General features: G+C 35.9%; 1 protein-coding gene across 2 annotated transcripts in view; it reads right to left on the minus strand.

Moving 5' to 3' along the window:
* Positions 1–6,201: 6,201 nt before the first annotated feature.
* Positions 6,202–16,000, minus strand: part of LOC107721650 (protein phosphatase 1D-like) — a 13,161-nt gene continuing 3,362 nt past the window's right edge. The window contains exons 2-7 of one of the 2 annotated variants that reach the window (XM_016529772.1): positions 13,709–13,937; positions 13,439–13,563; positions 10,583–10,764; positions 10,330–10,501; positions 10,277–10,299; positions 6,202–6,823 (exon numbers count right to left, since the gene is read on the minus strand). In XM_016529772.1, the coding sequence (XP_016385258.1) occupies positions 6,449–6,823; positions 10,277–10,299; positions 10,330–10,501; positions 10,583–10,764; positions 13,439–13,563; positions 13,709–13,937 (1,106 nt within the window). In that variant the 3' untranslated portion in view covers positions 6,202–6,448. Of the gene's footprint in view, positions 6,824–10,276; positions 10,502–10,582; positions 10,765–13,438; positions 13,564–13,708; positions 13,938–16,000 lie in introns of both variants that reach the window. The other variant, XM_016529771.1, reaches the window with a different exon arrangement.

Genomic DNA, 16,000 nt, shown 5'->3' on the forward strand with positions numbered 1-16,000 from the left:
TTGCTCACAAGTTACAGCCTTAGATAAACATGAAGTGTATCATGTCTTTAAATACTTTCTGCAATTCTGTTTTAGTGACACAGAACTAGAGACATTACATACTTCAGCTCTATGAGACAGTGAACAGTTATTAATTGTTATCAAACTTAAACTTTGCTCTTCAAATTCGGTTTACTTTGCATTTGGATCCAGTTTTTTAAGTTCACTCTTCAAATCTAGTGTGAACCTAAATCTCTGCTATTTGAAGCAAGAGAAACCACCTTTTAGATCCAGTGTGATGCAGTTTGGATCCACTTTTTAGATCCAGTGAGGAGTTAACTGTGCAACCTTCTCTCGTCAGATCCAGTGTGAAATAAAATTTTGGCTTTTTGGATTCAGTGTGAAACTTTTCTATTCAGATCCAGTGTGAACTGCAAAAAAAGTTTTTAAAAAGAATGTAATTTTTTGTGGTGCTTAAACTTTCACGCTCAGATCCAGTGTGAATTTAAACTTTCACGTTCAGATCCAGTGGGAATTTAAATTTTCACGTTCAGATCCAGTGGGAATTTAAACTTTCATGCATCAGATCCAGTGTGAATTTAAGCTTTCACGCTCAGATCCAGTGTGAATTTAAACTTTCACGCTCAGATCCAATGGGAATTTAAACTTTCACGCTCAGATCCAGTGGGAATTTAAACTTTCATGCGTCAGATCTAGTGTGAATTGAAATCGAGTGTGTGAACTTCCTATTCGTGTGAGCTTAAACTTTCATTCTTCAAATCCATTGTAAGTTTAGACACATTAATTCTGACTAAAGTTGTTGAACAGAGTTTGCTGGGTAAAGTGCTAACATTTTCCGAAGGCAAACTAACCCAACTGGATGAATCAGCTTCAGATTTACAGCTCAAACCTTTGAGAATAGAAACATCTGGTCTAACACTAACGCTTAAAATAATAGCACGTTCAGCATGACGAGAGGCCATTATCTTAACATTTTATGGTGTTTTTCCCATTATGTGTGCAGTTGATACGGGCAGAGGTCTCTCTCCTGGTGTTTCCCCTCATAAGAGGTAAGGCAGTAGGATTTGGTTATTGGCATTTATTGAATGTTCAAAGCATTCAATGTTGATACATAAGGGCACAGCAGCATGATGGAAGCTTCAGCCAAGTCAATAATTGTCATTTTATCCAAGTTCAATACTTCAGTATTTTATTCCACCATATGGACCAGCTGCAACCCCATTTATTTACAAATCATGCATACGGCGAGTATCTTTTATGGCTTCATTACTACAATACAGGTGGATTGTCTTGTAGATGGTTGCTTTTTCATTGCATTTATGGAGCAAAGTAATAAAAAGATTTGAGGTTTTGGGATCTGATCATGAATATTAATGGCAATCAGTCTAGAAAACAGCACATTCTGTACAACAGGCAAGTATTTAGCCCTCAGAAATCCACAGCAAAAAAAATAAAAAATCCCCCGAGGAGGGATTCAAAGCTATATATAGTGATGGTCATCATTAAGAAGAGCATATTCATATTGTGATAATGCTGTAAGAGGATGAACCACGGATACTGAAAGAATTCATAAAAACAAGTGCTATAATGCTCTGCATACTCTGTAAAATGATTTTCAATGCCATAGTAATGATTATTAGTATTTTAATGGAGTGTGGTTTGGATTCGATAGATGTTTTAATGTGCAGCTTTTCCATCACTGTTTATGGAAATCAACAAATGAATATGGGTCAGTGACAAATATGAGTGTGCAGGAAAAATCTAGTTTAAAACAAATGTTCTTTGAAATGAGTCTTTGTATTCATGTTGGTTTCATATGGTTTTGAAAAACACCCTGAATATGTCAGTGTACACATCTTTCACATCTCTCACATATTTTTTTTTTATTAAAAAGTTAAAAAGCTCAAATATCTTTTTTACAAATATGTTAATCATTAATTTATAAAAAATAATTACATTTTTAGAGCGTCTCACCACATGACATTTTATAACCTCAACCAGCCTTCATTTATATGACATTTTAAGGCACTTATGAAAACTCTGTGATATAATTTCCTATTTTATGGTTTGTTTTTCTTTTATTTAGCATACAAAAATCAAATATTAATAAAGCAGAGAAATTGTTTTATTTTTTTATTTTTCAAGAATTGTTGCTCTACATTGTGATATCTGGACAATTGTTATCACCCTGACATTTTTTACTTTATTTCGCCAAAATTATTCAAATTCATTTTAATTTGAAAATTAAGAACATTCTTATCATATAAGAGGTGTAATGCATAACTGTATGCATTAATTCCATTTTAATGTATTTTTAAATAAATGTATAAATCCTAAAAAAAATGATTAGATACTATTTTCGTGACATTGACGAGTTGTGCTCTCTTAACTGGCATTTTAAGCCTGTCACTCCAAATTCTGAACTCTCAGATGATAATAACTGCTCTTAGCGAGCACAATAGGAAAGCTTATAGTAGCTTTATAGTGCACTAATACATAGAGCGAGTGCAGCAGTGACAGGTGTGACGCCAATCTCTCGGCCCACGGCACTGTAATGTAATGTGGGCTTCAAATACAAGGACTTTACAATGTGGGATTGTTTTTCTGGGTTAATCCCTTCACTTTGCACCATTGACCATTAGGTCATCTGATGTAAATCTGATAACCATTAGACACTGAGACTCAATCCAGTGAGGAAGTGCAGTGGAGAATAGTGAGATTATTAAGAGCTCTGACACACACAATTCAAACACTTTATCTCAGTGTAATCCCTCTTTATATCATGACAGACTGATAATATGAACTCCATTTCTCGTCACAACACCATCAGCATCACTGTCCACAGAGACACCTCCTCCAAACAGTGGGAGAGTATGTTACTCCTCTGATTATGACTCTTTAAACCAACACAACCTACCAATCTGCCACTGTCTAAATGTTAAACAATACTGCAGTCTTCACTTTGAAAAACACAGATATAATACATTAGTTACCTAAATGATGTAATGTCAGGGACTTTAGGCTAATACTAATCCAACCCCTTAAAGAAAATTTATACATCCATACATACATGCATACATTGATATTTCTTTCTTCCTTCCTTCCTTCCTTCCTTCCTTCTTAATTAAATAAGAAATAAACAAATGTTATTTTATGTATGAATACTTTTTTTTTTTTTACAATTAATGATGCCCCGTTTTTAAATAAATATGTATTTTTTAATGAATAATTTTCACAACTAATGATGCCCCTGGATAACTCTAAAGGGACATCAGGTTTTGTTAAACATCTAAATGAGGACATGCAATTTCTGAAATACTGTAGACTTCTATTGTCACAATAAATGATGCTCATTTTTTAAAATAAAATAAAATAAAATAAACAAACAATATTTTATTTATTAATACTTTTATACAATTAATGATGACTATGTTTAAAATTGATAAACCAACAAATGAATAGATAAATAATGCTATTTTATTCATGAATACTTTTTACAATTAAGGATGCCCCTGTTTGTTTTATATATATATATATATATACAGTACCTAAACATATGTGACCCTGGAGCACAAAAGCAGTGTTAAGTCGCTGGGGTATATTTGTACCCAAAGCACATGATAAAAACATGAAAAGCAACATCCTTTCCAAAACAAGTTTAATGACACAGACATATAAAGGGCATGCAAAATACGGAGGTGTCTACTCCATTACAGCAACCCAAGGAAACCCAACAGAATGCTAAACGTGCTTCAGTCAAACTCATAAATGAGCAGATTTTCATGATTTGGTATTTACAGGCATCAGCAGAGGGTAATCATTGGTAGCGGTGTACCGCAAATCTTGGGGGCCCTGCCCACACACAGTCATTAAATACTTCCATGACATACTTTTCTCTTTATCCTGTTCTGTTCAAAACATTTTTTGTTTAGCTTTCTAGATTTAGAAAGTCTGGTAGGCAAGAGAAAGTGTTTTTTTTTTTTTTTGTATTTATATTTAATTAATAAATAAACAAGCAAGCAAATAAATGGATGTTATTTTCTTTCGATTATTGATTAATTTGTTTAATAAATAAATAGATGTTTTTTTATGAATACTTTTTACAATTAATGTTGCCCTAAAAGGACATTATCAGTTTTCATTAAATATCTAAATTAGGACATGTAATTCATTAAGTACTACAGACATCTATTGTTATATATAGGATATATATAGGATAACTAATTAATATAAATTACTATTAATCATTTGTCCCTTTAAGGACATATGGGGACGGATAGACGTGTTTTGATTTTAAATCAAGCTAATTATAATACAGATTAATCCTAAACCTACTCGTTCCCACAACCTGTATTTTTCCGGGGGGGGGGAAACACATTGTTTATTTTGTTATGCTATTATGTTTTCCATTTGAGAACGTCCCGAAAAGCGGGTTTAGTCCGATTCAGGTAACACCTGAGGATATTTTTCAGCAATTTTATCCTGAAGAATAACTAAGTTAAACATGCAGACTCACGCACACTCTTCACTCAAGAGGAGCAGCAGATCAGACGTGTTTCCTTGTCAGTTTAGCACCATTGTGGAGGGCGTGAGTCTCCAGCACTCACGCGCTCAGATTAGTGGACGCTCACGAGACTCGACTTCCAGTCTAGTCACCTAGCATTGACTGCCACCTAGTGGTTGGATAAACACAATGACATGAATCACCGCCACACCAGTTCTTGAAACATTGTAAAAAATAAAATAAAATAAAATAAATAAAATGGCTCAAGAAAGCACATCTAAAAGTTTTTTTGATGCCAAAAGTAAGTTCTAAATTACATTTCATTAAACAATCGGTCTTTATGCTTAACGACGGTCACATTCTTTAAGCATTCTAAGAGTTTTAGCATTTCTGATCTATTTGACTATTGAGTTCATGAAATGTATAGCAACACATGTAAATATTTAAACACAAAATCGAGTATCTCTTTATTGCAATTCCAGAAAAGAAAAAAAAAAAACAACCCTGAACAAGACAGCATCCAATACACTAATATTCGATTCCATTCCAAGACAGATGCAGTTCAATATGACCGGTCACACATTTCAGAAAACCAGTGAAAGAGGAAAGCCTCCATGATACCCAACTGCCCCTACTGCTCAGGCCAGAGCTATTACAATGAAGTGAAATCGCCACTGTTTTTAACAGGGAATAAAAGGGTAAAAAAAAAAAAAAATCACACTCTATAACAGGTTTTAACATGCAGAATCGGATTAAAACAATATTATCTTTTTTTTCTCAAATTCAATTATTTATGGCCTTTGTCGATGTTTTCTTAAGAAACTCTATATGAATTTAAATCCATCAAACTGTCACTGTCATTCAGGCAACAACACACGAGTACTCAAACCAAAGCTGCCACTTTAGCAATTAGTGAAAATTCATCTCTAAGGATAAAAACACAATGAAAACATGACTTATTTTCCACCTTGAGAGTTTAGAGTTTAAATCTCCTTCAAAAAGTCAAAGTCTCAAACATGGGGCAACAAACATCCCGCTAAAATGTGCTGTACACTCCTTCATCTAAACATCGGCTCATAACCACACCTCACATTAGCTCTGGAACTGGTGTTGGAAGATGTTATCTGACAGACATTATTGATATTAAATAACTTACAATATTGAAATACATACAAAAAGGTGGACAGTCAAAAAAAAATCTAAACGCCCCAAGAAAAAGACAGTTACAAGGATATAACAGAACATGCAATCCTCAACTTTTACAAAGGTTTTATCAAAAGAAAATAAATAAATTTGCTCTGTAGTCCAATGATCAGTGATATGTCTCAGATTAATTAACTCGTGCTCTCTGAAAACAAAAAACATTAATGCAGCAACTCAGAATTAAAAAGACAGGACAATGCTACCAAATACTGGTGTGAATATTAAATGCACAAATAATAAAGTATATTGGCAAAGGGCAAATGTGCACACAAGCACTGTGGGGCAAGAAAACTGGGCATTTTGAAAAATATAACAAGTATAAAAATATACATTGCATACCTCCAACTATTTGGTCATTTTCAGAAAATCTGTACAAGCAATTCATGAAATTTCAAAGATGGAGTCGAATAATGCGGTTTAATTTAAAAGGAGAAAGATTAAATACATCCTTTAAATGAATTTTCCTTTAAAAGACTGATCTGCATTGTTTGGGGTTTTTTTAAATGTAAAATACACTATAAATCCGATTGCTAAAAATGAGATTTTCTTTTTACTCTCACATTCACACCCTTAAAATTAAAGGAAAGAAAAAAACACGATGATAACACAGGAAATCAAATCCTACATTATAAACAGAAACCGTGGCACATAGTCAAAACATGGACACAAACAATAGCGGTTATTTATTCTTGAGACCATGCAGAACATCAGAAACCAGGATCTTTGTCGGTCTTTTGGAGTTCAGCAGACACAGAGGGTTGCTTTGCGGTGCTGTAGTATAGGGACGCTGGGGGTCCGTTTGGGAGTCCTGCTGGTGTTGCGTTTGGGTACGGTGCGTTCACCAGTCCTCCGGCGGGAGCTGCTCGGGGTGAGGGGGCTCCGCCTGGGCCTCTTCCCCACTGGACTTGACACATCCGGTGAGGACAGGGGAGTCTCTGGGGTCTGGTTGCCCTCGCTGGGGCACACAGTCAAGGCAGCTTTGTCTGTGAGCTCAGTGTAAGTCAGGTTTTCCTCTAACGGAGGTTCTGCGCTCAGACTCACTCCCGACAGACCGTTCCTCCTCTCCAGCGCCGGCAAAGACTCACTGCTGCCTGAGGACAGGTCTGGATCCGGGGTCTGTAAAGGGTCAAAGACATCATCATTTTCGTGCCCATTTCTGATTCTAGAATTAAAATGTTAATTATATACAAATTACAAGTGCTGGGAAGGCTATTTTGTATGCAAAGCTAGCAGTAAAAGTAGTTTTGGGTCCTTTTAAGAAAGTTGACAGCTCCACTACAAAAAAAAACTACAATAAATCTATTTACGGGGACTATTTATTTTTTATTATGCACTTTAAAATGGATGTAATTTATTATAAAAAAAATTATTATTTAGCATTTACCTGGCATAAGAACAATAGTTACTTATGTAACTACACTACTTATGTAGCGTAGGAGTTACTGAAATTATTAAAATTACTCAATAATGTTACATTGTGAAAATATTATATTCAAATATAGTGAAATATTATTGCAATTTAAAGAAATCATTCTAATATGCTAATTTGGTGCTCAAGAAACATTTCTTATTATCATCATCACAGTTAAAAATGGTTGTGCTGCTTAATATTTTTGTGGAAAGTGCGATACATTTTTTACAGGACTATTTCAGGATTCTTTAAAGAATAGTAAGTTCAAAAGAACAGCATTTATTTGCAACAGAATGTAAAAATCTTCACTGTCACCTTTGAACAATTTAATGCATCCATGCTAAATAAACATTAACTTCTTTAAAAAAAATGTAAAAAAAAAACAACTAAGACTGCACAATGTATAAGACCCTATATCAGATTTTTATGCATGCTCATTTGCCGTAATTTTACATTTAGATTAACCTTGCCATCCTCTAACGCTCATGGTTCATCTATAAAAACACTAATAATTTAATACTGTTAAATGTAATATTCAGCAGTTCTCAAAATGTATATTTATTTTCCATACTGTACATAATAATGTTGTGATTCCAAAATTCATGTTTAGCATCTGAAACTATTTATTTGTAGCTTTTGTGTTTTATTTTTAATTTATTTAGATAAAATTGTATTTCATTTTAATATCAGCCATACTAGAAAAATTATAATTTGCTTATCAGTATCAGCCAGAACTGTAATATGTAAGAATCCTTAAAAGATATAAAGTAAAAGCTACAACAAAAAAAACCCAGAGGAAGTAGCAGAAATGGAAAAGATTCAAACTGCAAACAAATGCCAACAACTCTAAAAGACAAAATACAAATAAAGCAAGTAAAAAAAAAACCCAGAGGAAGTAGCAGAAATGGAAAGATTCAAACTGCAAACAAATGCCAACAACTCTAAAAGACAAAATACAAATAAAGCAAGTCTAAAGTCTGGTCTTCATCACTACTTTACAACAGGGGAAATGCATCATGGCATTCTCTTGACCTGTTCTGTATTTTTCATTTCCCCTCTATCAAAATCATAACAGCACCAGAAGAGCAAACAGGAAAAATGATCAAAGCGGCCTCCCTAAACCTCAAATCCACTCCACTTAAAAGGATTAAAAACACAAACATCTGTCCACTCTCCAGCTCTCCAAGCCAAAGCAAAACAGCCAAGAGCAGCTGGAGGAGCCGTGCTTGAAACACGCTGGGGCCAAACAAACACGGAGACATGGCTTCCATCGGAACTGCTCTGACAATGGAGGCCTCGATCGGGAAAGGGGGAGACGCAGAAAGAGAGTGAGAGGATAAAGAGAAAAGCAGGCAGGACTGATGAGCAGCATGTCAGAGTCTCTTTTGGTGGGCATGGAGCCAAAGTGTGGCTAACATGAGCAGGAACTCTGTAAAAAGTCTTATCTGAAAGCTTCTGATTAGTTGTGAGCCTGGACAGTGTACAGAAATCTCTTGAAGTTCAAGCATATCATGAACTCCTGTTTTTGTCTGCTTGAAGTTGCTGGGTAGTGTTGTCAAAAGCAACGATACTTCAGTACCAAGTCGATATAAAAAATTGTAAAAATGTGACAATACCAGACTTTTTGCAGTATTGGTAATACTGAGTACTGACTCTGTTCGGTACCCACATATCTACACTCTTAAGAGCGTCAAAGGTTTCTATTTACAACACATTTTAACATGTTGAGATCAGAAATGTAATGGACAATCACAGGAATTCAAGTTAGTCAGACTCAACACCGCTCAAAACCAGTGCATCTCAAAACGGAGTTCTGCATGCTTGCGATTCCTATCCTTATAACCAACAAAGTGTAGACACAATGTAAATGAGAGATTCACTGTGCAGTGTAGCCAGCTTCTTTGATTATAATAAGAGATTCCGCAAGAGTGCAGAACTCAGTGAGCATGTGCTGAAATGACACGATTGACCGCTTCAGTGGTTATAACGAGAGCGCTCTTTACTCACTTTATATAATTTGAATAAATAACTGAATAAAAGTTTTGTTTTTTGTGCTGCTATGACCACATATTGCAAAAAGTGTTTCAATGTAAATGTAGAAGTGATTTTATCACTATTAATTATTGACACAGCAATAATCATAGCAATGGATGGGACAAAAAAATATATAATTTCAAAACAGATCTGTGCATTAAACAAATATGATTTTGCTGAATATATTTAATAGCTTTAATAAGCATAAAGGCACTCTTTGTTCTACTATTTGTGATGTGTTTTGGTTCTTTATTTTATTACTGACTTTTCCCTTAAAGGGTTAGTTCACCCAAAAATTAAAATTAGGCTGTGTTTTACTCACCCCCGAGGCATCCTAGGTGTATATGACTCTCTAGCTTGCGCTCACTGTTGTAAACGGAAGCAGCTTCGGGCAGATGACGTATGAGGTCAGCTTTGCGCATGCGCCGCTCAGAGCCTAATTTAAATTTTTGGGTGAACTAACCCTTTAAAGCAATGTTTACTTAATTGAACAAACATTTAAACTTTTAAATGCATTATTTATTTTTAATTGTTATTAGCATTAATAGTTACTTTCATTTATTTGGTAACACTTTAGATTATTCACTATTATTAATATTCACTATTAACTAAGAGTTTTCCCTGAATAAACTCCTAATTAGCTGCTTATTAATAGTTAGTAAAGTAGTTGTTAAGTTTAGGTGTGGTGTAGGATTAAGGGGTCTAAAATATGGTCATGCAGAATAAGGAATTAATAAGTGATTTATAAGTAATAAACAACCAATATACTAGTAATGTGCATGCTAATAAGCAACTAGTTAATAGTGAGAATTGGTCCTTAAACTAAAGTGTTAACATTTATTTTAATTTTTTTTTTTTTTTCCAAATATAAATAAAATAGTAGTTAAGGGAGTGTATTACAACAGTTTTTGCTTTGTTATCAAAATTAGTACAGAGAACAGTGAAATTGTATTCGTATAAGTATGACTACTGAAATTTTGTTATTGTGACAACACAATTACAGGGTGTCATTTTTGCGCAACTGGCAGCAACAAGCAGAATAGCAAAAATAATGAATTTCTTTCCTAAACACTCCTTCAGCCTGCTACTGCTTCTCAAAGTGTAGCATCTCTTCCATATTTTACCTTGATGAGTGGCGTGATGGAGCGGGACCCTATCGCGTGGTCACAGTGCGAGCCCTCTGCCAGGCTGAGTATGACCTCGTCTCTGTGCATAGGTAGGTGGGGTTTGCCAGGCTCAGGAAGGGCAATAACTATGACGCTGGTGTTGTCTGCACGGAGCATCCGCTGACGCCATCGCATCAATGCATGGCACCCTAACCGACGAGCAACCGACATCCCGAAAGGTGCCTGTAGGGCGTAAAACACACACTTTTAGAAATGAACATAAATAGCAGTATATCATATGGTTAGGGACAAATTTGTTCATACCACAGCTTCATCATGGCTCTGGCACACAGTCACTGCCTCCTGTGGTGGCACCATGTTCCAAAGGCCGTCACTGCCAACAATGATGTAACGATGCCGTTTAGGGTCAAGGGTCACCACACTGGTGTCAGGATCAGGAGACACTACAAACTCTCCGCTGTAGAAGTCATAACTCCATAGATCACCTGGAAGGACATTATATTTCATATTATTTGTATACAGGAGCATTTGCCAATAAAAATACCCCGGAAATTCTAGGAAAACAGGAAAAATCTCAAAATAATGATATCAGCGGCCATCAGCTCAAAAAATGCAGAAATAACCTGATGATTCCACCTCCGCTTTAAGGTTAAAGAGTCAGTTCACCCAAAAATGAAAATTCTGTCATCGCTTTTATGTGTTGCCCAACCTGCACGACTTACTTTCTTCTGTGAAACACAAAAGAAGACTTAAAAATTGTTTCGGTCCATACTGTATAATGAAAGACTTTCACTAATTTTCATTAAACAGTTCATTTCCATCCTCAACGTATCTTCATTTGTGTTTCACAGAAGGGAGATCTTCATACAGGTTTGGCACAACATGAGGGGTAAATAATGACTGAACTTTCATTATTGGGTGAACTTTGGGTGATTTTTCATTCTTAAACGTCCATTCAGTGATCTGCAGCAACAAAGCAACCCGAAGATAGATGTGGCGAGATGATGGGACAGCACTTACAGGGTTAGCTCACCCAAAAAGAAAACATTTCTCATCATTTACTCAGCCTAAAGTTGTTCCAAACCTATAAGACTTTCTTTCACCTTTGAAACACAAATGATGATATTTTAACGAAACCTAACAGATTACCATTCCTCCATTAAAAGTAATTCACCCAAAACGATCATGCTTAAAAAAGTTCACATATACATCATAAAAATAAATCCTTATGAACCGAGTTGTTTAATCCAAGTCTTCTGAAGAGACATGATTGCTTTATATGATTCAATTTAGGCTTTTATTCACATTTAAACATTGATAAACGCACATAAAAAAATAAATAAAAAATATATATATATATGTGTGAGGTTTATTGTTGTGTGAAACGCAAACATGTTCAAGCTTCTACAAGAACCAATGAGGTTTGTTTTTGTGTGTCAAGCAAGTACAGCTCAGCTACTGTTTAGCATATTTGATGTTCTCTATGTATATGCGTTGTTTAATGTTTATATGTAAAAAATTGCTAAATTGCATCTGTTCTCTTCAGACAACCTAAATTAAACTGCTCAATTCATATGGATTACTTTTACAACGTTTCTATGAACTTCCTGAAGTGTGAAAGTTTGGGTGGAATGAACTTTCAATGGAGAGACAGTAATCTCTCAGGTTTCATTAAAAATATCTTTATTTGTGGTTCGAAGATGAACAAAGTCTTATGAGTTTGAATGGCATGTGGGTGATGACAGAACTAATGACAGAATTTTTATGTTTGGGTGAGCTATCCCTTTAACTGAATTTGATTTCAATGGATTTTACAGAGAACACAGTTTGCATAATCCTTCTAAACACTATTTAAAGCAATGGCTTTGACTTATTCATGAGAATTGAAGTCAGTACAAACCACATACAGGGCTCGCAAAATTTCTAAATCGCTGGTAGCCCTTCGGGCAGACATTCTTCAGATTTTGGTAGCCCAAAATGAATTTAAGTAGCCCGAATAATAGAAAAAAAAAAAGACATCGGCTGAACTTCACTGCGGACAAATCAGCATGATTAAAAACTTCAGTGATTGCTTTTTTTCTTCAAATAACAAGCCAAGAGAGTAGGGGTGCAACGGATCATATTGCATTATCATATCAGATTTTGAGTAACAGATCGGATCATTTTGCAGATGAGCAAAAAAAATATGGTTCTTTATTATTTAAATAACAGAATACTTCTTTGATACCACAGCAAAAACTAGTAGCATATAGGGATGTAACGATTCACTCAACTCGCGATGCGATACATGATACTGATTTCACAATCCAATTTTCTCACAATTTTTCTTTTTAACAGAATGAGATTTAAGACAAATTATAAATGAAAAGGTGTCCTTTTATTATTTCTCCAACAAAATGCTGCACATTTTTTGTGAAATTGAAATAAGTCAAATAATCGCAACCACTGAATTTTAATCACAATCCAAACAAAGATGCTAAATACATGTTATTTAGATTGCAATTAGATTGTATAATTTCGAAATTTGAAGCAAAAAACAGAATGGTCTGATTTTAGCTTTGTGAATGAGACGCAAATGTCACTCTCTGACAGCAGGTGGCGCTTATGGAACAGCAGGTATTTATAGGTTGCTGCCCCTTTAAGACCGAATGCACTGATCCAATATAATTATGCACTTGATATTTCTTTCACCACTGTTTACGTTCACTTAAGACATAACCGACTGTGTTTACGAGAATACTTGCCAAGACAGTTATTTTGACATAATTTTGTGTGTATGTGTTCATTCAGAAGCAAGGATATGCGAAAGAGGAATAAATTCTGTGTACGCTCATTGTCTGAAACGCGGCTCTCTGTGCGCAGCTCCGAATGCGCGTGAATGGTTTAAAACACTTGAATGTTTAAATCGGCAAGACTTAGAAACATGTGCAAACGATCAACTATGATCCGTTTTACCCCTACAAGCTAGTGCACAAAGCAAATCAAGGAATGACTTTTATATCACTGTTCAAGATAGCCCGTCGGGCAGGGTGGTGATACATTTTGGTTGCCCGAATGGAAAACACAATAGCCCCGGGACGTCGGGCTAGCGATTTTGTGAGCCCTGACATATTCCTCAATATTTAGTATATCTGAGTGTCGGTGTAGTTAAGTGTTTACCCAGAGCTCTGGCAACAGCGAGGAAGGGGATCTGATCGATCGGGGTGCTCCTTCTGACCGGGCCGTTGTGAGTTAGCCTAGGCCTCTTCCACACCACACGGTTCACACCAGATTTCTTCACCACACTACACTCACACAAACAAAGGGAAATTAATTGGCCTTCCAAAAATATGCTTGTGGTGGTTAGTTGAGGTTTTTTAAGACTGCATGTCATCCAAAAGATTGATTCTTATTATGACTTAAAAGTGTCAGCAAGCATTAAGATCTCACCTGCCACCCAGTCCCTCAATTCTCTGCTTCTCTTTCGGGAGTTCGGGTTTGTGGTCTTGTGTGACCTCCACAGCTTTGATGACTTTATCAGAGGGATCTTCCCTCACACCCAACACGACAGACGAGTCCCCGACATGAGCCACAAACATGCGGTCCCCTCTGATGACCACCACACTGGCTGTAGTGCCCGAAGTACTGGGGAGGCCAGTTAACGTCTTTGGCCATTCAGCTGAAGAAAAGGACACATTGTTAACCACGACTGCAGCAAGACACTGCTAAATAAAATGGAAGCCTGTTACCGGCAGAAAAAAAAAAAAATTCTTTAAGTCATAATAATGAGAAACTTTCTTGTAATAATGACTTAACATCTCATAATAATGAGAAATGTTCGTCTTTATCCTATCACTTTAAAGGGGTCATATGATGCGATTTCAATTTTTCCTTTCTCTTTGGAGTGTTACAAGCTCTTGGTGCAAATAGTAGTATTGTTGTTGCCGCCGCCGCCATGTTGTGGCGATGCTGTGTGTTTCGAAATATTCAGATGTGTGCAGCGCATTTTATGGAGGACTGTTACATGATCTTAGGAGAGTAGACTACAATGCCGGCTGTTCTGACTCACAGTCTGTAAGTATGTTTTCATATTTAAAGGATTTGCCACTGATGATTCAAACGCGAGTTTTGAACAGTGTAGAGTAGCGCTTGTTGTTTGTCGTTTCTCCGATCACAAATGCAGACATGGTTTTATGTTTACGCGGCGTAAAACGTCAGTATAAGTCATTATAAGTCATTATAATCCGTAATTATGTCCCCACTGGATGCACAAATGCCTCGTTTATAATGGATTATAATGTTTTTGTCTCGTCACTCCGACTTGATCGGTGTCGAGTCATAGATGTGTGGGCGGAGTCGGCGTGGGGGAAAACAATCCTTTCTTCCCTCATTGGAAAAGCATGGTGTTGACTCAGAATGGCCTACATAAAATAATTTCTGCCGCTCGACAGAGCAACATATGTAGAAAAACTGAGCTGTATTGGGTCGGACTGTCCGTACGGTATCTGTGACTGGACAAACGACCCAACGGAATGGCCAGAGGTGTCGTTTCCCGACATTTTTGTTACCTGATTGAGTCTATAGGCAAGAGACAGCTTACTACAAGCCTATACTAGTTGACGGCTTGTGAAAGTAAACATTTGTCATTTTGTTTTGCTTAATTTTAATAAAGGGATAAAGACTTAAGTAAAAGCCTGTCGTACTTTTTTGATATATTAAAAAGAATTTTAACATTGACAAAACAGGTAACATTAAGGTCCACTGAAGCGCCTTGAAATGCGCAGCGTTATTCTGTGGTGTGTGCTGTACGTATAGCCTTATCATTTTCACAAATACATGCTAGGGATGGGCGTATCGATCCGAAGTATCGATATATCGATACTGATGCAAGTATCGAAAGTATCGATACTCAAACAATAAATATCGATACTAAGGTGTGTTTTATTTACCAGTGATTTTGTTCATTTAACAAAAAAATAATGCATTTAATTGGACGAATAACCTATGTTAGTAAATAATTGTGTAGGATAGAACTATTTTCCTGCCCATCTGAACACATGCAAATGTTGCAAGACAGAATTACTCTTAGTAATTTAATAAATTTCATAATTTAAAAGTTTAGTTCAGAAGTATCGTATCGGTATCGATATCACCAATACTGCCTTGAAAAAAATATCGGTATCATATCGAAAACAACATAAATGGTATCGCCCATCCCTAATACATGCCGTAAAATAAAAAGATATAAAATAACATGAAAATATCCCTTACGAAAATTAACTGTGGTTACAACCAAAAAACATGGTTACTATAGTTAAACCATGGTAAAAACAACATGTTTTGCTACACTAACCAGTTTAACCATAATAAAAACGGCAAAAAACATGGTTAGCCTACTATACTTTTACTGTAATACCATTGCTAATTTCCTAAGGGATTGTGTATAATAATATGAATATCAGGGAGTGAGATTTATTTGATTGTGATGCGAAGGAGGGTTACTGTAAGCCCCATCAGAACTGGGTTGCGGTGCAGGGGGACGGGACTAATGACAGATCATTGCAAGGTAATCACAGCCCTCTACGAACACCTTGGCAATTGAATCGCCAATGGCTAGTAAATTTTTTTGTTTACTCGCCAGACTGGTATATACGGAGCCCCTAAAGGGACATGGTGGTGGGAAAAAAATTCGGGGTGGGAGGAAATTTTTTTTTGCATTCTCTCGAGAAACTTTGCATTCCC

This window comes from Sinocyclocheilus rhinocerous, unplaced genomic scaffold, assembly GCF_001515625.1.
Source record: "Sinocyclocheilus rhinocerous isolate Xijiao unplaced genomic scaffold, SAMN03320098_v1.1 scaffold3411, whole genome shotgun sequence".
Taxonomy (NCBI): Eukaryota; Metazoa; Chordata; class Actinopteri; order Cypriniformes; family Cyprinidae; genus Sinocyclocheilus; species Sinocyclocheilus rhinocerous.